Source organism: Mirounga angustirostris, unplaced genomic scaffold (assembly GCF_029215605.1).
Source record: "Mirounga angustirostris isolate CCGP_5_RB_7025 unplaced genomic scaffold, mMirAng1.0.hap1 SCAF_4, whole genome shotgun sequence".
In the NCBI taxonomy this organism is placed as follows: Eukaryota; Metazoa; Chordata; class Mammalia; order Carnivora; family Phocidae; genus Mirounga; species Mirounga angustirostris.
In genome coordinates, this window is record NW_026991712.1 from 172444972 (window position 1) to 172471209 (window position 26238).

At 57.1% G+C, this 26238-nt stretch overlaps 1 protein-coding gene across 3 annotated transcripts in view; it reads left to right on the forward strand.

Annotated features, from left to right (window-relative positions):
• The first annotated feature begins 4203 nt into the window (after positions 1–4203).
• The window catches only part of MYOM3 (myomesin 3), a 53766-nt gene continuing 31731 nt past the window's right edge, over positions 4204–26238 (forward strand). Inside the window, exons 1-15 of one of the 3 annotated variants that reach the window (XM_045898437.2) lie at positions 4204–4329; positions 7820–7998; positions 8327–8407; positions 8962–9121; positions 9865–10022; positions 14003–14098; positions 15697–15785; positions 17763–17807; positions 18449–18589; positions 19804–19965; positions 20613–20754; positions 21607–21806; positions 22557–22610; positions 22980–23107; positions 25814–25997. In XM_045898437.2, coding sequence (XP_045754393.1) covers positions 7838–7998; positions 8327–8407; positions 8962–9121; positions 9865–10022; positions 14003–14098; positions 15697–15785; positions 17763–17807; positions 18449–18589; positions 19804–19965; positions 20613–20754; positions 21607–21806; positions 22557–22610; positions 22980–23107; positions 25814–25997 — 1801 coding nt within the window. In that variant the 5' untranslated portion in view covers positions 4204–4329; positions 7820–7837. Of the gene's footprint in view, positions 4330–7819; positions 7999–8326; positions 8408–8961; positions 9122–9864; positions 10023–14002; positions 14099–15696; positions 15786–17762; positions 17808–18448; positions 18590–19803; positions 19966–20612; positions 20755–21606; positions 21807–22556; positions 22611–22979; positions 23108–25813; positions 25998–26238 lie in introns of those variants that run through there. The other 2 variants (XM_045898439.2, XM_045898438.3) reach the window with 2 other exon arrangements.

Genomic DNA, 26238 nt, shown 5'->3' on the forward strand with positions numbered 1-26238 from the left:
CAGGTACTGTCATCACCCTGTTATCCCAAAGCCTGTTCTGAGAAGCAGGATCAAAGTCTTGCCTCAGCATGACCTTCCCGAGTATACAATGTCCTCCGTTCTCTGCACCCAGATGTGTCTCCCTCCTCTTCCCCCCCACCCCCACAACACAGCACCAGCTGGTGGTGTTCTTATCTGTTTGTCATTAATAGTTAACATCTCTTCAGGGTCACTGGTCCAGACCCAATCTCTCCATAACAGAGGGGTGGGCCACCCTCCTGACCTCCTCGGCCCGCTCTCTCAGCAGCCACTAAGTGGCCCCCATGATTACTCCCCTCCCCCCACACTGCAAACAAGTCTGCTTCCTGTCACTTGGGGTGAACTTGGCCAAAGGTTGATTATCTTCACCGTGTTCAATAATGAGAAACAACTTAACAGCCGGACTGTTCTCACCAGGTAAGTGGGACAGGGAGTCACAGAGATATGTTTTTTTAAGGCCATAAAAGGGCTGTGAAGCTCTCTAAGCTCCTCGGGGTGACAGACAGATGTCCCAACTACTCCATGACCCTCTGAGGGTGGAGTCTGAGTGCCTGAGGAGAGAGAGGAATGGCTCTGAGCCCTGTGAACCTCCACAGGTTGCCCGGGCCCCACTGAGGGGCAGGCCCCAGGTCTCCGGCCTCCCAAGCAGGCAGCCCAGGCCCGCACATAGGGCTGGAAGCAGCTAGAAGGCAAAGGGTCTGAGGGCCCCTGGAGCTGGGCTGAGGCATTGGCCTCCCTGAGTGTCCTAGGCCCTGATGTCATTACCAGGAATCTGCATAGCCTGCCGACCTCACCCAGCCAGGGAGTCTTCGCAGCAGAGCCCAGCCCTGGAGTAAACAAACAGGTGTGGGGGCAGGGAGCCATATGAGCAGCAATAAGGAGGAGCTCAGCCATGTCGCTTGGCGGTTTACTTACTTGACCACTCATCCTCCTGGTAAACTGCCATGATACTTTGTATTATTGATATTTTGCAAGGGAGGAAAATGTGGCTCAGAGAGGTTACTTGCCCAAGTTGGTTTCCTAAACTTGCCTCATCGTGAGAATCCCCTGGGAACTTATTAACAACGCAGCTTCCCCAGCCCCGTCAAGGCTTGCTACATCCGCGGCTCCTGGGGAATCTGTATATCTAATAAACACCTTTGGGGCTGCCTCTCAGGCAGGTGGAGAGAACAAGGTCCTCATACCAACAGTTTCCCTGCGCATAGCTTCAAATCAACCTCCCAGGAGTCACCCTTATTCCAGCCCCTGGATGGGGGTGTGGGGCAAGGCTACTCAGGTGGTATTTCCACCTGCGAAGTCCGCAGACCTCTGGCCTCCCACCTCCCAGGTCCAAGGAACATACAGGGGTTGCCTGAGTTCCCACCCAGAGGTTAGGGCCCATGGGACTGGAGCTCCTGCAGGGTCCCAGAGGCTGGATCCCTCTGTGCCCCTCCCAGTTCTGAGCGTCAGCCTGAACAAGGAGGCTAGGACCACGTGTCACTGTCAAGGCTGGTGCCCACCCCGTTGCTGTCCCCACCCTCCATTCCAGAAAGTGAGACAGAAACTATCAGCGGGGGCAGGAATGGCCTCAGGTGCTGTGGCTGGAGGGTCATAGTCCTGAGAGCCTAGCCCCCACACTCAGCCCCTGGGCTGCTCAAGCCCATTTTCCTTTCCCACTCTCAGGAGGAAGTGGATAAGGAAGACACATTTTGACCTGTAAGTCTGAGAAGAACAGTCAGCGGAATTAACTGAGCGGGGAGAGGGACAGCGGGAGGGAGGGGAGAGAAGCAGGGAGAAAGGAGGTGTTGGGAGAAAGCACTGGGCCAGACAGCGCTCCCCTTGGCCACCAGGTGAAGCCCATCGGCCAAACACAATTCAGCTGCTGCCTGAACAAGTAGCGTGGAAGTTCAGGGTGTTGGGTACGTGAATTTAAACAACTGTCCTTAATGTTCATACATCCAGGGAAGGCAATAAAAGGGAGAAGAAGAGAAGAAAGAAGAAAAAGAAGGAAATACGGAGGGTATTAGCCATGATGAGCCAGGTACTGTACCAGGCAATTTATACATTTTAACCTCATTTGAATCTCACAACCACTCTGCAGGATAGGTATTGATTCATTCATTCATTCATTCATTCATTCTTCAACAAGCATATATCAAGGGGCTGGTCGTATGCCAGGCACAGTTCTCGGGGCTAGCGATACAGTGGACGAGACAGGCAGGCGAGCTTCCTGTTGTTTCAGAACTTACCTCCAACTCACCCGTAAAGAAACTGAATTAGCCCAGAGAGGAGGCCAGGGTCCCTCCATTAGTGAGAGCAGGGGCCAGAGGTTGAGATTTAAGCCGAGGTTTGTGTAATTCCAGGTCTCACCTCTGCTCAGCCTCATGACCTGCGGAGTCGGCTGTGTGCACTTTAAGGCACATCCAGACCTCCCCGAGGCGATGCCCCAGTGAGGAGTGAGGGCATCCCTGGGGTGAATGGGAATCCCACACACAGAGGGAGGGTAGGCTCTCAGCATCTCTAGTGCTGCCGAGTTATCAGTGGAGTTCCCGTCTAGCAGGTGTCTGCGGGTAGCCAGGCATTCTGCGCAGGCTTCACATTCCCTAATCGAATCTTCTCAATCTCACTGCAAGGCCAGCATCGTTGAGCCCACTGTACAGATAACAGAGGTGGAATGGTGACGTGACTTACCCAAGGTCCTACAGCTAGTAAGTGGTGGCCCCTCCACCAGGCTGCCTTGAATGGGGTTACAGGACCAGTTTAAGTGTCTATCTCCTGCTGGTTTGGAAGCCCACACCACCCTGCTGTATGTACAAATTCACACTCACATCTCACGGAGAATGTATACATGTGGGTCTTGGAAAGCCCTTCTGAGGTTGGCTCGATACAAGATGGAAGAGAGACACCAAATGTTCTCCCCCAAAAGATGCTTCTAACACTGCCGCCAGGGAGGAAGGGGGACAAGCAGGAAAGCTTAGAAAGGGGGTTTCAAATAGGGCAGGAGACTAAGATTTTAGCTGAAGAGCTCATTTGCATTCTCCCTCTCCCCCTCCCCCTTCCTCCCTCTTTCTCTCTCTCTCGAGAGTAGGCCCTGAGATGCTAGGAAGAGTGACAGGCCTGGTGTTGCTGGCCCCCCTGAGGCCCCAGGAGGAGGCGAGGGAGGGGAGCTGTGCTCTCTGGACCAGAGCTTGCACCCCCTTTCCTCAAACCTGCTCAACCCCTGAGACCTGGCTCAGGTGTACCTTCCTGATCGCATCCCCCCACCCCCTGCGGTAACTGCCTGTCTCCCCACCTAAATTTTTTTTTTTTAAGATTTTATTTATTTATTTGAGAGAGAGAGACTGAGAGAGAGAGCACATGAGAGGGGGGAGGGTCGGGAGGGTCAGAGGGAGAAGCAGATTCCCTGCCGAGCAGGGAGCCCGATGCGGGACTCGATCCCGGGACTCCAGGATCATGACCTGAGCCGAAGGCAGTCGCTTAACCAACTGAGCCACCCAGGCACCCTCCCCACCTAAATTAAAACTTCCTCCACACCATGGGTGTTATTCCCTTCTGCCTGCAAAGGGTGGGTGTGAATGAACGTGGGGGGAAAAACTGAGGTACAGGAGGGGCTGTGGCAAAGGCTGGGAAGACGGAGCGACCACACAGGAACCCCGAGAAATGCCACCAGTGAAGGAAGAGGTAGCCGCCCCCCTCCTGCCCAGGCCACGCCCCATACATACACAGGGCCTGGCATGAGAAGCAAGCTGCTTCCATTTTCGCCAGTGATATGGGACAAACACCAAACACTCGTTTTAGGTCACATTCCTTCCACTGTCTTCACGAAGAGCGTCCAGCCTCACAGTTCCACGGTTCACAGGGGGATCAGATCAGAGACTCTGGGTGTCTGCCCCAAGGTGCCAGTCAGAACCCCAGCAGCAGGGAGAACCACCCCGTATCTGCTTTCCCTCCAACCAGGCCTGAGCTGTCACCTTTCTACTTCAGTTGGGGGTGGGGAGGTGGGGTCTAGAATTAGGCAGAAGGGCTCACCCTGAGGAAGGAGCCGTGTGCAGAGGCAGGGGTGGGGGTGGGGACGGCTCCACCTGTTGCTGCCGCCTGAGCCTGAGCGAGGCTGGCCTGACAGGACAGCCCCTCCTCTCTGCCCCCCCTTCCCCATAGTTCCCATCCATTGTCATCAACTGTCTCAGCGCTGCTATATTTAAGGCCCATGCAAGCTCCAGGATCACATTCTTCTCCCAGTCCCTGCTGAGCCCAGGGCAAGAAGAAGCCAAGGTCCCTCTCATCCTCTAGGATCTTCTCCCCAGAGACGCCTAAGTGGGTACAGCTGTTTCTGTGAGTCACCTCCAGGGATCGGGGTGGGGAGGGACACCTTCAGAAAGCGAGACCCTCAGCTTTCCATTACGAAGTGGGGTGTGTGTGTGTATGTGTGTGTTGGGGAAGGAGCCTGGAGGATTTGGAAAGAGAAAGTACACACGTACCTAGGTAGCACCCCGAGTGACAATGGGAGGGCACTCTGGCGACCCTTGCCCCCCTCACTGTTCTGTGTGGCCCTCGGTCATCTGTGCCGAGCCCTCTGGGATGTGAAAGCTGCTTGAGAGACGGTCGGGGACGCCTGCAAAGTGGAAGGGCCCGGGGTGAACTGGCAGGCCCGGCAGAGCGAGAGCAGTGCTGGCTGAGCCTGTTGGCCCACCAGGCAGCCAGGGAAACGGAGGAAGCCCTCAAGGCCTGAAGCTCAGGGCCAGGAGGGCACGCGTCCAGCCCGGGCTCACTGGCAGGAAACCGAGGCCCGGAGAGGGAAGGGGCGGCCTCAGCCGCTCTGTGGCAGGGTCAGAATTCTGGACTCAGAAGCTGGTGGAGCACGGCCGGCCCCTGGGACCCAGCTTTCCGTCATCGGGCTCTGCCAGTCACTCAGCCGCTGTGCCCTTCTCTTTCCCTCCTGAGGAAGGGGCGAGGCCTCCTGGCCCCTGGTCTCTGGGGGTGCCCGTCAGAGGGCCTGGTGGGAAAGCAGACCGGGGCTCAGGAGAAAAGGGGAGGCCATGCCGTGCGACCCATGGCCCAGGCCTTGTACCCCCCGGCAGAGGGCAGGGGGGCAGGCCCACACCCCGCCGACCCCTCCCCACCGGGCACACGTGGTGCTGCACTCCCATTGCTGCTTAATCCTGAGCCTCAGTCAGTGCTTTAAAAAGACTTGATGGCTCATCTGCTAAAGCTGGGAGGGTCTGGTTGCGGGAGGCCCAAGAGGTCAGGGATGGGTGCCAGTCACACACACACACACACACACACACACACACCACACCCCCACACACCCCCCGCCACGATGCTAATCAGGAACAGAGCATCCGGGGAAGCAAGCCAGCAGCTGACGCCAGGGAACGTTCCTCAGCTGCTGGGGCCAGGGCCACAGTGTCCCAGGAGAGCTGGGGGAGGGGGCCTCCCCATCTAGGTTGGTACCCAGAGCTGTCCTCTGGGGCTGTGGGGAAGGAGGCACAGAATGAGCATGGGCCAGTCATTCTCTGGGTGCAAGCAGACCTGTTCCTCAGGAGGGGCCTGATGGGAAGCCCAAAGCGTAACTGTCCCGTTAATGTTTGGCTCAGGTCATCTGGAGGAGGCCAAGGAGGTTTGGGGGCAGCCTTTGGTCCCGGCTAACACTCTGCAGTAATCCAGATCACTGAAAGGGAGCACACTTTCAGGAACTAGAAGGGGTAAATACCCACTGAGATTGCCCCTCAGTAGCCTGAGCCCCCTGACACCCCAGAACAGGCCCACCAGGCCAAGGTGCTCTGATGAGGTCAGCGGGCCCATCTGCCATGGCATGGACTTAGAGAAGCGGTCCTTCAGGGGCCGTGTGCACATCCAGGTCAGAAGACGACACACACACATTCCGCCGCTGCCAGGAGGACCTTCAGGGAGGCTGGGGCCAGGGACGACCTCAGGTCTAAGCCCGGCAAGGACCCTCCCGGGTCAGAGGCCTGCCCCCCAGAACTCCCACCTGAAGGAAGTGTGGAAGCCACTCCAGGGATTCCACCAAGCGTCCTGAAGCCTCGGCATCAGAGGGGCCCTCAGAGACCAGTGGGGACACCAAGGCCCAGATCAGGGAAAGAACTTCGTGCGAGAGCCCAAACCAGCTCGATCCCGGGCCTCCCACTCTCCCCGCCTCTCCGCATCCAGGGATTCACTCCCCGATCCCTGCGGCTCCTCCACACCAACTGAATCCAACCCTGACTGGGCACCACCTATGGCCCAGACCTGAGCCTCGGGAATACAAAGGGGAATCACTCCGTTGTGATCCCCTTATGAGAAGAAAGGCCCACTGTGTGCCCAGCCATAGCCAAGGCCTGGCCTTGAGTAGACACGTGTCATAGATGTCAAGAGAGCTCAGAGTCGGGGACCACTCATGGTCCCACCCCCAACCAGCTGGGTGACCTTGGGCAAGCACGTTCCCTCCTCATCTGTAAAACAGGATGATAATGGGCTGGCACACAGTAAACACTCACTGTTGTTACTTTTTTTTTTTTTTAAAGATTTTATTTATTTATTCACGAGAGACAGAGAGAGAGAGAGAGAAGCAGAGGGAAAAACAGGCTCCCAAGGAGCAGGGAGCCCGACGCGGGACTCGATCCCAGGACCCTGGGATCAAGACCTGAGCCGAAGGCAGGGCTCCTGGGTGGCTCAGTTGGTTAAGCGACTGCCTTCAGCTCAGGTCATGATCCTGGAGTCCCGGGATCGAGTCCTGCATCGGGCTCCCTGCTCGGCAGGGAGTCTGCTTCTCCCTCTGACCCTCCTCCCTCTCGTGCTCTCTGTCTCTCATTCTCTCTGTCTCAAATAAATAAATAAAAAATCTTTAAAAAAAAAAAAAAAAAAGACCTGAGCCGAAGGCAGACGCTTAACCATCTGAGCCACCCAGGCGCCCCTAACTGTTGTTACTTTTAATTCACTTATAGTCTTGTTGGAGAGGGAAGATGTCCAAATACGAAATAATTACATAGGAGGAGGTGTTTTCTGAATCAGAGCTAGACTTCGGAGTGCACACAGAAAAGCATAAAAAGGATTAAAGGAGGGAAAATTCTAGGCGGCTGGTAGGTTTTCCGCAGGGTTACTTAGAAAAACCATGCTAATGTCTAATACTTCCATGGCACTTCCTATGCTCCAAGCACTCTTCCAACCTTGACAACCACCCCAGAAAGCCAGTAGACCCATTTTACAGGTGAGGAAACTAAGTCACAGAGTCTCGCCCAAGGGCACACACTTATAAGCTGGAATGAGAAGCGGGACCACGCCCAGAGTCTCCGCGCCCCACGGTTGAGCTAACCGAGGCAGTCTCGGCTTGGGCTGTGGAGCCTGAGTGGGGCTAAGCAGGCCGGAAGGAGGGAAAGGTTTCCCTCAGAGTAGCAACCAGCGCAGGCAAAGGCTCAGAGGTAGGGCTGGGTGGGCATGCGCAGGAGGAGGGAGGACATCTGCCCATTTGAGTCAGAAAGCCCTTGGACACCACAGTGTTGGATCGCTCATCACCTGAGAAGCGAAGGCCCAGAGAAGGGAGGGCTTTGCCCAGGTGACGGGCAAGGTGAGGGCAGAGCTGCTCCCGATGTGGGGCTGCGCTCACGCAGCTGCAGGGTGCAAGGAGTGGTGCATTAGCCGGGCTCAGAGTGCGAAGCCTGCCTCTGTCCCGTCGGCCAGGTCCCTGCCGTCCCCAGCCTCCATGCTCCCGTCTGCTCCCTGGAGAGAGAACCCGCACCCCACAAGCCTCCCAGGGATGCCGAGAGGACCACATGGGGAAGGGGTGGCCAGATGCCTGGTAGAATGACCATGCACCTCGGCTTGGCAGGTTGTTGCTCTCGCAGCCATGACTCTGCCCCACAGCGCTGGAAATGTGGGGGAGCCCCGACCCCCCCAGGCCATGGAGGTCCACCGGCTAGAACACCGCCAGGAGGAGGAGCACAAGGAGGAGGGGCAGCACAGCCTGCACATGGGGTCCTCAGTGCGGAGGCGGACCTTCCGCAGCAGGTGGGATCATCAGGGACCCCACCCCGGCCACTGCCCTACCCCCTAGGGGTCCCCAGTCTGAGGGGGGAGGCATAGCCTGCTTTCTGGATAAGCCAGTCTGAGGTAAGAAGTACAGCACTGTCCTCTGGAGACCCTTCTTTCTGGAGAACCCGGTCTGAGGGCGGAGGCACAGCCCTGCTTTGTGGAGATCCCAGTCTGAGGGGGGAGGCACAGCCCTGCCCCTAGTGTCCTAAGACAGGTAGGTAGATGTTGCCTTAAGCTCAGGGACGCTGGGGCCAGATCCCCAGGCAATCCTGCACGAGCCATTAACTCCCTTTTCCTGGGGCAGCGAGCAAGACTATCAGTTCAGCGCCGCAGACTACGCCCTCGCAGCAGCCCTGGCCCTGACGGCCTCCTCCGAGACGACTTGGTAAGTCAGGTGACCTTTTCAGAGACCCCTGGGCTGAGAAAGGGCCATCCTGTCCAGTCCCTTGCCTCTACTAGGCTCCCACACTGGACTTACAGAATCTGCCCAAAGTTACACATCTAGCACAAGGGCCCAGACCACTCTCTGGCTGGGTCCCCAGGCAGTAGTGAGGGACCATCCCCAAGGGAGAGGGTGGGGGTCCACCCTTCACCGAGGGGCTTTGCGGGAGAGCAGGGGGAGCCCGCGTCCTGGGTTAGAAGGCCGGGTCCTGGCCAGTTTGAAGCAAGTCCCTGCCCTGTAAAATAGGGGGACTATTCCTGTCCACTTGGTCGTCATGAAGACAAGACGGACAAAGACTTTGTGAAAGGGCCTTGGGAACTATATCCGTAGTACTTATTATGCACCTACTGTAAGCAGGGCCCATTCGGGTATTTTGGAGGCAAGAGAGGCTTAAAAGCTGCTCTGGTCCTCAAGAACCTTAAAGTGCAGCGGGCAATGCGGGTGGGGGGGCGGGCGGCCCCGGCTGGGGCGCCCCCACGACCCCCTCTGCCGCGCAGGGAGTCCCAGCTGAGGCGCCAGACCTCCGCCGTGGAGCTGGAGGAGCGAGGGCAGAAGCGAGTGGGCTTCGGCAACGACTTCGAGAGGACCGAGATCGCCTTCCTGCGGACCCAGTGGTTACTGCGCCAGAGACGCGACCGGAAGGCGCTGAGGCGGCGGGTGAGGGCGTCTGGGGACCTGCCACCCGTCACGGGCCGCCCACCTCAGCTGCCGTCTCCTCAAGAGGCGGCTGGACAGCCCGCCAGAGTCCAGGCCCCGGTCTGGGACGGGGTCCCCCTGCCGGCGTCCCCGCCCTCCTGCTGTGTGACCTTGGGCAAGCAGCTTACCCTTCCTGAGCCTCGGTTTTCTCACCCGCAAAACACATGTGTGTGGTGTACCGACTCTCGGGGCTGAGGTGGGGATTAGACCAGACGGGGCTTGTGAAATGACCTTCCAGAAGAGCCTCAGGAAACGCTATTCCTGACAAACGTCAGGGGTCTGAAGCCGCCCTCCGTGCCCCCCCTCCCCGGGGCAGGAGAGCATAGCTAACACTCACGTGGGCTTTCTCAGTGCCCATGATTCTGCACGTACTAACTCATTTAATCCTCACCACAAGCCCCTCACCACAGGAAGGTGGGGGAATAGAATTATCATCCCCATTTTACAGATAAGGAAACTGAGGGCTTGCCTACGGTCTCACAGGTAGGAAGTGGCAGAATCTGGCCTTGACCCCTGAGCCAGTTGCTCCAAAGCCCATGTCCTGCCCTCTGTGCCACCTTGCCGCTCAGTTAGGGGAAGGGGGGAGCTCCAGCCCATGGGGGTGTGACTCCAGGGCCTGAGGGTCAGGGGGGACGCTGACAGCAAAGATGGGGAGACGTGATTCCCCTGGTTCATGGGAATCACAGACCCCCTCCCACCTCCAGATGGAGGAGAAGTTTCGGGAGGCCAAGGAGCTGAGGGAGCTGTGTTCCGGCCGGGGGCCCTGGTTCTGGATCCCACTGCGCTCCCACGCCGTCTGGGAGTCCACCACAGTGCTGCTGACCTGTACTGTCCAGGCTTCGCCTCCGCCCCAGGTCACCTGGTAAGCCGCTGGGGCAGGAGAGAAGGGGGTCCCCACCCTGCCTCCGGGCTCTGAGCCTCCAGGGTTAAATGAGTGCGAGTTCTTGGCAGCCCAGCCCAGCCCGTCCCTTCTCCGAGCCTGCTTCCTCCCCCAGAAGTTCTCGCTGCCTTAGAAAAGCTGCAACCACGCAGACCCTGAGCTCTGCCCACCCCGCAGAGAGAGCAGCAGCTGCTGCGCGGCTCGGCTGAGTTATTCTTAGCCTCCTCCCCGCCAGCCTGGGGCAGGAAGACGGGGCCACTGGCGAGCCAGCACTTGTAAAAGTCCGATTCTGGGGGCAGAAGGCAGCTGCTCTGAGCTGGGCGTTGGAAGATGATGGTGGGAGGCAGGGCAGGGGGCCGAGGAGCAGGACGGGAGGTGGGGAGGGCGGGGGGGCCCCAGTGAGGACCTCAGACCTGGAGTGGGAGCCCTGTGTCCAGACCTAGCTCTCTCCACTAACGCACACCTCAGCCTCTCTGGTCCTGCTTCCGGTTTCCCGTTCTGTAAAATGGGTTGAAGGCCTCCTGCCCAGCCTGCATGTGGTGAGGATTTAATGCCCCAACTACACGGAAACCTCAGAGCTTGAAAGGTGCCGGGAAAGAAGACACCATTCCTGGGAGCATAACCATAGCAGAAGTCTAGGCCTTGCTGGCCGAGGGGATAGGAAGGGAGGGGAGGGGAGGTGGCAGGGGTCTCCTGTATGGGCTGGAGGTGGGGGCGGGCATGGCAGCCACCGGGCTCTCAGTCCTACCAGAGGGAGGCCTGTCGTTCATTCGGCTGAGCCACTGTTTACGGAGCTCCCTCTGGGGCTTAGACCCGGGGTCAGGCATGCTGGGGGACAAGGAAAGGATTTCAACAAATAGTTACCAGGAGTGTAATCTGCCCCAGGCCCAGACTCAGGCACTGAGGCAGACATAATCTCCCCTCAGAGAACTCTCAGCCCGGAAGAGAAATGTCAACATACAGAGAAGTATATTCATGGGTGCAATTTGAAATACAAGAGTAAAGATGAAGACAGTGAGGTTGCTGCCTCCCCCCAGGAGGATTCAGGAAGGTTCTCAGAGGAGGCGACACATAAGCCAGATCTTGAGGGTGAATAAGGCCATGGTCTAGTAGGGGAGAGAGGATAAGCACACAAGTGACCGAGATCACAAAGGAAAAAGCAACATCTTATCCTTGAACTCGCTTTTCCTGACCCACCAGTTTCTTCTCATTTGAGCCATGGGGCCACCCATGGCTCAGAGAGGTATGACTTGTCTAAGATCACACAGCCAGTTTGAATCCGAATGCAAACTTGGGTCTCTCGCCTCCCAGCCATAGGTGTTCCTACCGGGCTAGAGAATAGGAAAGTGATCGTTGGGGTTGTTCTTCCTTGAGGCACTCGTAATGCCTCAGAAGTCAGAGGCAGAGAAAGCACTTAGGCCAGGAGCAATCAGGAGAGGCATGGAGGGAGCTGGCAATCGGGGCTGGTCATTGCCAGATGACATTCATTCACGAAAGTGTGCCAGGACTTGGAATTCGTGCTGGGCGCTGGATTCCTGTGGGCACCGAGGCAGTCCCTGCCTGCAAGTGGCTGCTCAGGTAGGAGGACTGCTCCTGCCTGCTGGCCTGGGCTGAGGAGGGGTCAGTACCTCAGCTGTCCTGCCTGGCGGCCAAGCCCTGCCCTGCCCTGCCCTGCCCTGCCCTGGCACGGGAGGCCCACAGCTAGGGCATTCCAGGGAGCCTCTCAGGGAAGACACTCCTATCCACCCTGCCAGCAATGTTGCCACAACAGGGAGCTGAGCATGGCCAGTGGTAGAAGCAAGGCCAGGCCCACCTCCAGCGGGTGCAACGCAGGTGGCCCCCGGTGCTCCTGGTTTTGGGGATCCGGTTTTCCGCCATTGGTCGCTTTGGGCAGGGCCACGCACTGCCCTGGGGTTGGCCTCCAGGGCTCTGTCCAGGTCCTGGCAGACACCCTCCCCCAGGTCAAGAGGAAGATCCCGGCACACCCAGGCTTGTCAGGCAAGTACATTCATTCAGCAATTATTGAGCACTTCCTGAATGCAGGGGCAACAACAGGACAAGCTCGGCAAGGCCCAGTCTGGCCACATTTATGCTGCAGAAGTGGGCCCTGGCCATGATTCTATCTGATACCGGAATCAGTCTCCCAGGTCCAGCAGCCTTAAAAAGTAAAATCCCGTACGGAAATATGTGAAGAAAAAACATTTAGATAAATCATGAAAATCTCACTCTTTTATGAGGGCCTCTCTGAGCCAGGCTCTGAGCTGGGCCCCTCGCCTCTGTTGTCTGACTTAATGCTGATTTATGACTGGCTGTCACGTAGGGTCACCTGCACAGCCTGGGTCTTCGAGGGGCTGTTGTTGAGGCAGGAACCCAGGCCCAGAGAAGGGGCAAGATGAACACTGAGGTCTCTGGCTGTCCGGGGCCTTGTCCAGAGCTGCTGCTTTTTTCTTGGAAAGTTGGAAGCTGGCCAGGCTGAGGTGTCTGGAATGTTCCTCATAGGTGGGGGCCGGGCCTGGGGTGTGGGTGTGGCACTGTTTGGTTGCCATGGACACAAACAGGGTGTGAGGGGAGCCGAGCCCCAGGAAGGAGATGCACTGAGCCTGGGGCGCCCTCTCTCAGCTGTGGCCTCCTCTTGGACCTCAAACACCTGGGGCTGACTATCCATGCAACAGCCTCATGGACACAGAGACCCAGAGAGGGGGACTGACTTGCCCAAGGTCACACAGCAAGGTGCATCAAGAACCCAGGCCTCCCAGGCTTCACAGACTTTCACTCGCCAGCCGTAACTCCTTAGGCCTCCAAACCCCAGTAAGAGGCTGTGGACAGAGCCCCACCCCCAGAAATTCTGACTCCAGAATGATCTGGGACGCAGCCCGTGTATGGAGATTTTCTTAATGGCTTTAATAAGACAGAAGTTTATTTTTCTTCCGTCTGCATGCCTGAGGTAGACAGGGTGGGGCGGCTTCAGTGACTCCGCTCACAGACTCCTCAGGGACTCAGGCCTGCTCTCCTCACTGCTGGAGGGCACAGCCCCAGGGTTCCTGGCACGAGATGGCAGCTGTCTGGGCCACGTTCTTGCCGTAGCATGAAGGGAACCATGACATAAAAGGGGGTAAAGGCTCATTAATAGCAGCCACATGGCACTTGTACTTACTCTCTGTTGACAAGTCTTAGTCACTTGGCCACACCTAGTAGAAAGAGAGGGCAGGAAACCGGTTACACACGGGGTGGCTCAGTGATGAATCCTGCTCCTTTAGAATAAGAGGGAGGGGCACCTGGGCTTAGGCGGTTAAGCGTCAGGCTCTTGATCTCAGCTCAGGTCTTGATCTCAGGGTCGTGAGTTCAAGCCCTGTGTTGGGCTCCACACCCAACGTGGAGCCAACTTAAAAAAAAAAAAAAAAGAAAGAAAAAGAATAAGAGCGAATGGCTATTGGAGACCAATGAACAGCTTCTGATACAAATTTCCAAAGTCTTCTGTTCAAAATCCCAGCATGGAGACTTTGAAAGCTTTCTCCAGGGACTCCAACGAGAGCCAAGATAAAGAACTGCCCTCCTGAGAGGTTGACAAGGGAGGAAGAATGGGGTACCTTCCGTGGCAACCCCCTCAGAGAGGAGGGCCCTGGGGACAGCTACCCCTCATTACAGGCTCCGTCTTCCCTGCCCCCACCAACAGCCCGGAAGGAGAATGAACCTTTGAGCACTGACAGTGTTCGGGGCACCAGAGAAAAGCTTTACATATCTTATCCCATTTGACTGTCACAGCAACCTTATGAGGTCAGTGCTCTTACTACTCCCATTTCACAGATGAGGACAACTGAGGTTCAGAACAGTGAAAGTGCTGCCTTGCGTCACATAGGCAAGTAAACAGCACAAAGCTGAGGTTGGAATCCAGGTCTGAGAGCCTCTGGGTCCTTTCCCCTCAGAGCCACACTGCCTGCCACAGACCCACTGTGTCCCCACAGGTACAAAAATGACATGCGAATCGATCCCCGCCTCTTCCCCGCCGGAAAGTACCGAATCACCAACAACTATGGGCTGCTGACGCTGGAGATTAGGAGGTGAGACTGTGGCCCCTAGGGAGACCCATGACCCCCGGGCTCCAACACCCCCGAAGCCAGAGCTGGATTTCAAATCCTTATCAACTGAGTCAGCCTCATCTTCAGAAGAACCTGGGGTGCTTATTAAAACACTGATTCATGAGATGGGCCCTCCGCTTGCCTCCAAAGAGTCAGGTTAAGTGGGTCTTATTCTAAAATGGGGCCTGGAAATCGGTATTTAACAGACACTCCCATGTCATTCCGATGCCTTGGAATACACGAGGGGAAATTTGGAGTCAAAGGCCAGATGGATGGGCTAGAAATGCTGGGAGGGCTCCTTGCAGGGGAGAGAAAACACATGGACACGTGCGTACTCACACACACACACACACACACACAGACACACACAGGCATGAGTGCAAGGGGAAGTGGTTGGAGGGGAGAGAGTTAGATGGGCCCGTCAGGAGATGGTGAGTCTTAAGCATGGTTTGAAGGCAGAAGCAGTGGGGCACCTGGGTGGCTCAGGCAGTTGAGCATCTGACTCTTGATATGGGCTCGGGTCTGACACGCACATGATTGATGATGCCCACCACCGTTCTTTCAGGGAAGCCTTGTCCGTGGTACAGGAGAGGAAACCCAGCCTCTAAAAGATGAAGGGTCTTGCACGGCTTGTGCAGGGCAGGGCCTGGGTTTGAGGCTGTTCTCTCCACCTGGGTTCTTTCCAGTATGGCAATCCCTCCATCTCAACCAATTTGGGCTTCAGAGACACAAACCTGGACAGGACATTGATCCTACCCTCCAGAAGCAAAGTGGGGAGACGTGGACATAAGAATCTGACCACACAATTGCACAAAGGGCGGTGCCTATGGGCTGGACAGTCAGGGAAGGCATGCAGGGTCAAGGTTGCTTAGAGGGGCAGGTGGGACTGGTGCTTGAAGCAAGAGGGATTCCTACCCTGAGCAGCCAGGGTAAGAGCAGGGATACCAAGGAGCCTCTCTGCTTGCTGATGGGGCCAGATGTGCCACATCCCTCCAACAACTCTCGTGGTCCCCAGCGTGGCCCTGGAATGGAGCCAGCCCAAGCCCTGGGAATGAGACAGGGTTGTCCTGACTAGTGATGAGACCCAGGGCTGAGATTGAGAACACCTGGGCATCTGGCCCAGTTCAGGCACAGACTGGCAGTCGAGCCCCACTCCTGCTCCAGGATTCTGATTTGGAGGTGTTGACAGGGCAGGAGGCTATGCCTGTGAGAGAGCTTGTTACCTTGAAGCTGGGCTGAATTCGGGGTGCTGTGTGACTCTGGGCAAATCGCTTAACCTGTCTGATCCTACCGAGTCAGTACTAACGATCATATTTTCACAGTACTTTCACCTGAGTTGGGTCAGCCTGGTGTTATGTCCCTAGTTTAGAAAAGGACACTGAGGCACAGCAAAGGGCAGTGGCCGGCCCAAAGGCACACAGCTTTTTCAGAGGTGGGGCCTGAACTAAAGCCTAAAGTCTCCTCCCACCCCGAAGCCTTCATGGGCATGCCTGCCTCTCCCCACCCCACCCGACACGTGGGGACTGGAGTTTCCCATGGAGCCCAGCAGTCTTGGGGGGCACTTCCTCTCTCCTTTTCAGATGCACCATTGAGGATGCAGCCACCTACACGGTGATGGTGAAGAACACCTATGGCCAGGCCTCGTCCTTCGCCAAAGTCCTTGTCCGAAGTAAGTACTCCCGTTCCCACCAGCCAGGCCACAGCACACCCACAGTGAGCAGATGAGGACGTGCGTCTGCACGCAGACGTGAGGGGGGCCCCTTGACGCAGGGGTATTTGGCCTGGGATCGGGTGACCAAGACAGCCATAGAGACTCACTTCCCTGGGGCCTGCAGAGCAAGGGAGAGTCGCCTCCCTCAGACTGTAGATCCTATACAATTATCTCCAAAGAGCGTGCTCATCTCGTCGGGTTGGGCTTGGGGTGGGTCTGGATCCAGCTCAGGGTCCCCGGGACGGTGGCCTGGCCCTGCCAGCCCTGCTGAGGGGTCCTCAGGGGGAAAGGCTGAGCCCTACCAACTCCCCTCTAGGCCTCACTGCCCCATTTGGGTTCTGGTGTTTATTTGCCGTTGGTGCAATTCCTGACTGGTGTGATTCCCAATCCTGGAGGTTCCCCCAGGGGCACCTGAGATGACAGCATAAGGCAGGGGAGACACTCAGGAGTCAGCCAGACCCATGTCCACATGCTGGCTCTGCCTCTGACCGGCTGTGGGAGCCTGGGCCACCTCACTTCACTTCTCTGAGCCTCCTCCTCTGTAAAGGGGGACTCCTCCCACCTCGCTCAGGTGCTCTGGTTGATTAAATGAGATGGTAGAGGTAAAGCTTGGCGTGTAGTAGACTTAGGGAAGCCATAGCTCTCTGTCCCCCGCACCATGACCAGGGTGGAGCCTAGCCAGGAGGCCATACCTCTGGGCCCAGGAGAGTGCTGCCTTGTCCTCGGGGCCCCTGAGAGAAAGGTTGCATATGCACACACTCACACACACACGCACACACACACAAACACACTCACACACACTCCCTGGTCAACAGACAGGCTGGCATCCAGCCCGCTCCCTGCCTCTCATCAGACCTTGTTAAACTGTCCTTCACACTCCTCTCCACCCCCCTGCCCTGTTCCCCAAATAGCTCTTGGGAGGCAGCTGTCCTCTCTGCCAGTCCGGCTCTCTGTGGAATTTGAGCTGTCCTTATAGGCTGTGCCTAGATCCAAGCCCAAGGTCAAGCATCAGGGCCCTGCCTCCCTCTGTCCACCCATCCTTCCCATCCCTTCTTCCAGACCCCCATCCCTCTCTCCACCAGGGCCAGCAACTCTGGGATCCACTCGGCTTCTTGGCCCCCAGACTCCAGCCAGGCTCCCACTAAGAGCATCCACTCACGGTCATCACCATCCCTCCCCTGCTCTCACCTCCAGAGCAACTGATAGAAGGCCCTGGGTTGGGAGGCAGGAGGTCTGGGTTCTAATCCTGAGTCTTTCACTGACTTTGTGTGACTCTGGGCGGCCTCCCAGCCCCCTCCGGGCCTCACTCAAGAAGGGCCTTACCAGGGACCAGTCACATCATGGCTTGGCGATTATGCCTCAGTTTCTTCATCTGTATGAGAGGATGATAATGGCACCAAAAGACAGGGTACTGTGAGGACTATATGTGAGTTAATATGCGGCACGTGGTATGTCCCATGTGAACGAGGGCTGTTATTATGCTCTGGTGGTCTGTGTCAACATCATCCTGGATGTCACCCTTAAGCCCCCATCTTAATGTCAGCGCTGCCCTTCTCCTGCTGGCTATCCCTGAACCCACCAGAAATCCCATTCCGACCAGACTTGGCGTCTATGAAGACTATGTGATCTTGGCAGTGGGTCTGGGCAGAGGATGGAAACCACCATTTATTGAGCGCCAACTGTGTGCCAGGCTCTGTCTGAGGGCTTAGTTCATGTGAACTCACTTATTCAGAACCCCACCATCAGGAACGAGGAGCCACTGTCCCCACGTTACCGAGAAAGGAAGAGAGGCCCAGGGGGTGAAGGATCTTCCAGCAGCCAGAGGAGAACCCACCAATAGACCAGGACTCAAACCCACAGCCAAGCCCCCGCCTCTAATCTATTAGGGATGTGAGGTCTGAACCTTCTCAAACTCCATTTGCCTTGGGCTTTCAGCTTACGTGGGGAAGGACGCTGGCTTCGATTCGGAGATCTTTAAAAGTAAGGAGGCTCAGGGAGGGACAGCCTTTGGGGAGGAGGGTGTCTGGGTTCCTCGTCCTACCTTCCACAGCCCCCTTTAGAATATCATCCATCCATTGCCCACAAAGGTACGTCATTGCCTGTGAGCTGTTCATCCTTGCAGACTGACTAGTGGGGGCCTCCCGGCACCCCAGAGCTGCCCCCAGCTGCCGAGCTAGCCAGGGACCAAAACTGAGTGAGAAAGGCAAAGCCAAACAGACAAAGGACGTGGCCTTTGGTACCTGCTATTCTGGCTCATCTGATCCCACTTAGAGAAGTCTCGGCCCCGCCCATACTTCCTGGTTAAGACCACCCCCAGGGGGCGCCTGGGTGGCTCAGTCGTTAAGCGGCTGCTTTCGGCTCAGGTTGTGGTCCCAGGGTCCTGGAATCGAGCCCCGCATCAAGCTCCCTGCTCGGCGACAGCCTGCTTCTCCCTCTCCCTCTCTCTGCTGCTCTGCCTACTTGTGCTCTCTCTCTCTGTGTTAAACAAACAAATAAAAATCTTAAAAAAAAAAAAGACCACCCCCGGGAACTATGAATCCTGACTCAGAGGAGTGGGGATGTCCCAGGCTAGGCTGGTGGCCTCCAAAGACTGCTGCCCTAACTTCTCCTCCCACCCCCAGGACTGATGCTTGGCCCCAACGTGGAATTCACATCGGTGCTGAAGCCAGTCTTTGCCCGAGAGAAGGAGCCCTTCTCCCTGTCCTGCTTATTCTCGGAAGACGTGTTAGATGCTGAGCAGAACATCCAGTGGCGCCGAGATGGTGAGGCCCCCCTGTCCTGGTCCCCAGTCTTCAGGGGCAGAGATGGAAGCCAGAGAGGGACCAGAGCGTTGGCTCCACCCCAGCCCTGGGTCCCTGGGTCAATGGAGAGAGAAACTCGGCTATGCCCCTCCCCAGGTATAAGCTGAGTAATGAGTGCCGAAGAAAACAGGAGCCCAGCCAGGTGCATTCAGACCAGGTCACCCTACAAAGGTCACCAAGCCCCTGTGGGTGCCAGGCCCTGTGCTGGGTGCCCGGGCGGGGATAGACAGATGTGCATGAACGCAAGGGGCTCTTCATCTGGGAGGCGGGAGGAAGCCAAGGCACAGTCGCAGCCGCCGCCCATTGACAGCCAGGGAGGAGACGGATGGCTGAACCTCCTTCCCCACCTGTGACCAGGCCTGCAGCCCAAGGACAAGGAGCACAGCAGCTGGCAAGCACCCCCAGGGAGGCCGCACCTGCTGGGGGCGGGGGGCGGGGCAGAAGAGCGGAAAAGCCAGAAGGAGAGACAGTTGCCATAAGCCTGAGATGTCTTCCCAAACCTGTAGATCTTCCAGAATGGAGGTCCTGGCAGGAGGGAGGAACACAGAGCGGGTTGGCCCCACAGTGTGGCCTCAGGGGAGGACCCACTCCCTGAGCCCCAGAGCCCGTTCATTGAGTCCCCATCCCTCTCACTGAGGTCACACTGCTGAGTCCCCACTCTCCTCACTGGCCCCCAGCTCCCTCAACGAGCCCTTTACCCTCCTCACGGACACCCCAACTCCCTCAGCGAGCCCCCAGCCCCTTTCCTGAGCCTCCATGCCTTCAGCAAGCCCCCACTCCCTTCATTGAGCTCACAATCCCCAGCCACGGAGCTCCCAACACCCACAGTGAGCCCCCAGCCCCCGCGCAGAGACACTGACCCTCACAAAGGGGCCCACCTCTCTTTTTCCCACTTTCTCACAGCACCTCCAACTCCTCACTGGGCCACTGACCACTTCCTTAGATGCTCATTCCCATGTTGAGCCACCAACCCCTTCCCTGGACCCTGCCCCACTCCCCAAGCCTTCAGCAGAGGAGAATTCAGGGCCACCCCCCCCCAACTCCCCGGCTGAGCCTCAGGCTATAGCCACACCAGCCACACCAGCCACACCAGCCACGCCTCTGCCTAAACCCCCAGACCATCTAAAGGTTCACAGGTGAGGCCAGAGCTCACACTGGACCCCACCCCTCCTCAGGGAGACTACTGAGACCCTCAGGACGCCGGCAGATCCTCTACGCAGACCGCCAGGCATCCCTGAAGGTGTCCTGCGCCTACAAGGAGGATGAGGGGCTCTACACTGTCCAGGTGCCTTCCCCCTTTGGGCTCCAGGAGCAGAGCACCTATGTGTTCGTGAGAGGTGAGTGGGGGGTTGGAGGGTAGGAGGTATAGCTGGAGCCCAGCAATCAGATTGGCTGTCGGACCTTTTGCGAGTTTCCCCGCCCTCTTGGGGCCTCAGTTTCCCTGTTATAAATTGGGGTGTTGAGTGAAGAGTCTCTAAGAATCCCTGTGGCATCCTATGACCCTCCAATAGGACACCGCTTGAGTTTCAGACTTACTAGGAGCTGGGGAGGGAGGGCTGAGAGTGGGCTGGGATGATTCTAGTACCTGGTGAGTTCTGCCTCTTGGTCTCTGAACTGATCTGGGTTCAAATCCTGGCTTTGCCACCCCACTAGCTGGTGACTTTGGGCAAGTCACTTTTCCTCTGAGACTCAGTTTTCCCATCCACTAAATGGAGGCATGCTACAGGGCTCAGAGATTAATTACACTGATCATTCAGGGGCGTAGAGTAGAATGGGCCCCTGATGATTGGTACTCTCACAGCCCCCCCCCCCCATGCTATGGTTAAAAGGGAGGAAGCTATTGTTCAGGTCCTGGTCCTCAAGATCACAGTTGAGCCCTGGAGGGTTGGGAGGGAGTGGGAGGGGTCAGTGGCCAAATAGACCCCAACTGGAAGAACCTTCTCCTCCCCGCCCTCCCTTCCTCAACCCCCACCCTGGGTCTCAGATGCAGCAGCCGAGAAGCCAGGGGCCCCAGGCTCCCCTCTGAATGTCCGATGCCTGAATGTGAACAGAGACTGCCTCATCCTGACCTGGACCCCACCCAGCGACACCCGGGGCAACCCCATCACTGGCTACTCCATCGAGCGGTGAGTCAGCCTCTTGAGTGGAAGAGCCCCCAGGGGAGAGCTCTGCCTGGTTGTGAGAATAAGAGTCGGGGGCCACAGGAAAGAGGGAGCCCCATGCCTAGCCTCAGACTGGGCATGAGGTAGACCAGGTCATATAATTTAGGGGCAAGAGAAAGGTATGCATGCCTCCAAATCTGTCACCTCCGATACCTCGAATTCCACCCCCGGAGTCAGCCCTCTGGACCCTGGGAGGGGCAAACATTAAGTGCTTGAAAGTGAGCACGAGTGGATACGTCCCTGAGTGACAGACAGAGACAGGACAACACTGACCGGAGGGACGGAGTGGGTGGGGGCCAGGACATCCCACCTCTTGCACAAGCTGCCAGCTCTCAGGCCCTAGCGTGAGGTGACACCTGATCCTGCCACTGAGGGGACTCACAGCAGGTCCTGGAGCTGCACGCCTAACCTCACTGAGTCCTTGCAATCCTATCCAGGGCAGCAGCGGACTCTTTAGTGCCCCATTCTACAGATGAGGGAACTGAGGTACATGGGGTGATGACTTTGCCCAGAGTCACATTGCTCTTCAGTGGTATGGCCAGGAGGTAGACCCCATGTACCCACTGCCCCATCCAGCTGGCAGCGCGGGCCGGTGTACCACCTGAGGACAGTGGTACCCGGATGGCCCAGAGAGGCCCAGCTCTGAGGGAGTGGACAGCCCTGGGGTGAAATCCGAACTCTACCATTCACGAGCTTTTGAGTGGAGAACAGGACTCTAACTGGCAGCCTGGGGTGGAGGACTGGCCTTGGGAGGGGCTCAGACCCGGAAGGCGTGCGTCGGGGGCAGGGGCCGAAGCTGGGGCATCTCTCCTGCAGGTGCCAGGGCGAGTCTGGGCAGTGGGTGCCCTGCCACGAGGCCCCCAGCGGGACCTGTCGGTGCCCTATCCAAGGCCTCCTCGAAGGCCAGAGCTATCGGTTCCGCGTGCGAGCCGTCAGCAGGGCAGGCAGGAGCCTCCCCTCCAAGGCATCAGAACTGGTTGTCACGGGCGACCCTGATGAAGCCCGGAGAAAGAAAGGTGGGTACAGAGGCCCTGAGGAACATTCTAGAGCATCAGTCAAGGCCCACTGAGGACCACCTCACGCAGGACACAGGTGGCACAGCCCCATTCCAAGCCCTATTCCCAGGGGAGTTAGGGGAGACACGGTAGAGCCCTCGGGAACTGCTAGTCGGATGAGGGAAACAGTCTCAGGAGCCCCTAGGCTGTTGCAGGAAGCACGGTGCTATCCTTAGGAGCCCCTAGCCTGAGGGGGAAGGTACAACTAGTCTGACAGAAGAAACAAATCTGTCCACAGGAGATGCTAATCCGAGGGAGAACCACACCTTCTTCAGATGCCTTTAATCTGAAGGAGGAAAACAGCCCTGCCTTAGGAGCCCCGAGCCTGGGGGGACATGGGGGGCACCGCCCTTTCAGCCTTGAGGGGTCAGCCTGATGTGGGTTTGCCTCCCAGCTCCACCTTGCCCTAGGTATCTGACCCCAGGCACATCACTTCTCCTCTGTCCCCATTTGTCCCAAGAAGACAGAGCATCTCTCGGGGTCTAGAACAGCAGTGTTCCTTCCACTTTGGACCCCGGAGAATATGGGGGCTCAGAGAGCACCTGCCTGAGGTCACACAGTGAGGGGCCCAAAGGCCAGGACTGGGAAGAGGGTGAGGAACCAGTACCCAGAGTGGGCAGGTCCTACCCTGATCCCTCCTGACCCAGCTGTCCCCCACACACACACCCTGCACCCCGACTTCTCCCCAACATGCTCCATTCTCCACCCTAGAGATCTCCTTTGATCTGGGAAACAAGATCACAGTCAGCACAGATGATTTTGAAGGTACGTGTGAACCTCCTGACACTTTGCCTCAAGATTCCAGCCTCCTTTATGTTTCTGGAAACTTGGGGACACAAAGTGGCAGGGAGGCAGAAGGTGTCTTTGTGCGGGTATGGGGAGATGAGGGTGGGTGTGGTCCATTTGGAGGTCAGGGTTCTCGGGTGACTGCCGCCCGTCTTACCGTGCCCCTTGTGGAGGAGGGAGCATGCTGGGGAAAGTTCTGGAGAAGACCTGGCTTCTGGCCTTAACTCTGCCTGGCCTTGCTGGGTGACCCAGAGCAAGTCCCTGCCCCTCTCTGGGCCCATTTCCCCTTTATGAAATGAGGAGTCTCTGAGGACTCACCCATCTCTGCTCCTCAATGACTGATTCCAGACTTTGTGACCATCCCCTCGCCCCCCACCAACGTCCACGCCAGCGAGATCTGTGATGCCTATGTGGTTCTGAGCTGGGAGGAGCCAAGGCCTCGGGGCAAAGCCCCCCTGACATACACCCTGGAGAAGGTACAGAGACCCCGAGGGCCCCAGCCCCAGGCTAGGCTAAAAAGCAGACCTGCGGGCACACAGGACACGTGGGGGCACGGGGGCAGGGGCCAGTGCCAAGAGAGACAGAGACGAGAGAGAGAGAGAGAGAGAGAGAGAGAGAGACACCGCAGGCAGCATCCCTGGGGAGGTCTTCTGAGACTAGAAGAGAATCCGTGCCTGGAAGGGCTGAGAATAGCCCTCCACAGGGGGCAGACCTTTTGAGGTGACCTCAGCCCCGTGAGGCCAGGGCCTGGCGGCAGCTCCTGAAACTCTTCATGAAAATGCACAGAATTAAGACACACAGAAAACAGTGACAACAGTGTGATCCACCATTTTCTGGGTACCTGCCCGCCCCCAGGTCTGGCTGGCACGGGGTCACGCATCGGGTCCAGCACCTCTTCCTGGCCATGGCCACGTTGGGAGGGTACCCACGAGCCAGGGTCACGGGCAGCAGCCGTCACCGGGCATGGGGGGCAGGGGCGGGCAGCCCTGGAGGCAGTTCCCGCCCCGATGCGGGGGCAGGTGTCTGTGGATGCAGGCCGCTCCTGCATGCGGGGTGGATTTCACAGTAGGGCAGGGGCAGCTGGCTGGGTGAGAAACAGCACAGTGTTAAGATCAACTCAAATCCTGACTTCTGCTGTGTAAGCCAGTTTCCCAAGCTCCCTGAGCCTCAGTTTCCTCCCTCAAATGGAGGATGAAATAAGATGCAGCACAGAGCCGGGCCAGCAGCTCTGGGCCTGTAAACGCGTCCCGAGGACACATTCTCGACTCCAACCCCCCTAAAGGAAGAGGCCAGGTGCACCTTCTCATTACTCGCTGTGCCCAGCACGGGGCCTGGCACATAGTAGGCAGATAGTACAGGGCTAGCGAAAGTTCCAGGGAGGAGTCTCTGCCTCTGGTTGTTCAAACGGGCCTCTCTTTGCACACTCACGGGTGATCCCATTTTCCCCACATAGGAAAGCCATAGATAGTTGAGGATTTGTTTCGTGAGGCTGTAGTGTGTCATGGGTAAAATGCTGGACTCTGACTGCCTGGGTTCAAATCTTGCCTCTGTTACATACTAGCTGTGTAACCTTGGGCCAGTTATTGAGCCTCTCTGTGCCTCAGTTTCTTCTTCTGTAAAATAGAGATAATAACCGTACACACCTCATAGAGCCACTATGAGGATCAATTAAAGCACCTAAGGACTTAGAATAGACCCTGGCACACAGTAGGTGCTCAGCAATGTTCACTGGTTTTTAATTGCAATTTTTTTGGCCTACCTGGGTTCTGGGCTCCTAACAGGCAGGTGGGCCTTGGGAGGGGAAAGCACGGGAAGGGCAGGGTCAGCGAGTTCCCCCAGTGCTTCTGGATCTTACCTGGCATGCCCAGACTCAGCAGAGGTGGACTCTGGCTGCATCACTCACCTACATCACCCTCAGCTCTTCACCCTCTATCTGCCCAGAGATGCGGGATTCATGGCTGCCTTTTGAGTCCCTTATGCTGTGGAGAGCAAGCAGGTTTGAGCGAGCACCCACACCTGAGCTTAAATACCAAATACACCAGTTATTAGGTACATGACCTTCAGCCAAGTGACCCAAACTCCCTGAACACAAGTCTTCTCATTGGTGGGGAAATTTAACACCCACCTTCAGGGTTATTGTGAGAATTCATTCATTTTCTCATTTATTGGTCCCCCAAACATAGACTGAGCACCTCTCACGTGCCAGTGCTGTTCCTGGCCCTGGGGACGTGGCAGCAGATAAAACAGACAAACCCCTGCCTCATAGAGCTGAGCTTTGAGTCAGGGGTGCGGGGACTGACGGTAAAGAAGATAAGTCAGGAAAATACTTAGCACATTAGCTAGTGGTAGGCATTAAGGAGAAAGACGAAAAGCAGGGAAGAGGTTTGAAGTGTTAGGGGAAGGGGTGGCTGACATTTTAGATGGGGGGCTGGGAGTCCTCCCCGGGAAGGTGAGTTTTGAATAAAAGCATAAAGGAAATGAGGAGCCCACCAGAGATTTCTGCGGGGAAGAACATCCCAGGCAAAGGGATGAGCAAGTGCAAAGGCCCAGAGGCAGGAGTTGGGCCTGGTGCCATCAGGAACAGCAGGGAGGCACAGGGCAAAGGGGAAGTGGATGTGGCCAGACAGGTAACAGGGGTCAGGCCACGGAGAAGCTTTGGCTCTGAGGGAGATGTGGTTGTGGGCAGCCAGGGACGTGATCTGACTTGTGTTGTGAAGGGATCCTTCCGAGCATCGTTTGGAGAAAAGAGTGATGTAGCTCTGGTAAAAGGTGATGGTGGCTTGGATCAAGGCTGTAGCAGGGGCATTAGGGTGGGAGGCCAGGGTTGGATTCTGGATAAATTCCGAAGGTGGAGCCAACTGGATTTGTTGATGGAGCCCTATTTGGGATGTGAGGGACAGAGGGAAGGAGTCCAGGGTGGTTGCAAGGCTTTTGGCCTGAGCCACTGGAAGGATAGGTCCCATCAACCGAATGTGGGTGGGTTTGGGGGAAGATCCAGAGTGGAGTTCCGGACATGGCGAATGTGAGATGCTCAGGAGGCATCCAGGTAGAGATGTGGAGGAGGCAGGTGGGTGCAGAGCTCCGTGTTCAGGGGCAGCCCGGGCCGGGGGTCAGAGCACCCGGCCCAGAGCCCCGGCCCAGGCAACCGCTGCATCAATGTGTATTTCTGTCCTTTGTCACAGTCAGTCATAGGTAGTGGCACCTGGGAGGCCATCAGCTCAGAAACTCCTGTGAAATCCCCAAGATTCGCCCTTTTGGATCTGGAGAAAGGGAAGTCATACGTCTTCCAAGTGCGAGCAATAAACCAGTATGGCATGAGCGATCCCTCGGAGCCCAGCGAGCCCATCGCCTTGAGGGGGAAGCCAGGTACCGGTGTGATGCAGGAGATGGGGGCCAGGCCAGGCTGTCGGCATCCAGGGCCGGGGCCCCATTGCTGTGGGGACAAAGCCATGCTCACTTCCCTGTCCCTGACCCCTTCTTCCCACCATGAAGCTGAAAAGCAACATGATCTCAGGCCTGTCAAGTTTCAGAACACCAGGAATTGTCTCTCTCTGAGTAGGGAGCTCGTGAGAGTATGGGAATTTTTTTCCAGCTCAACAATTCACAG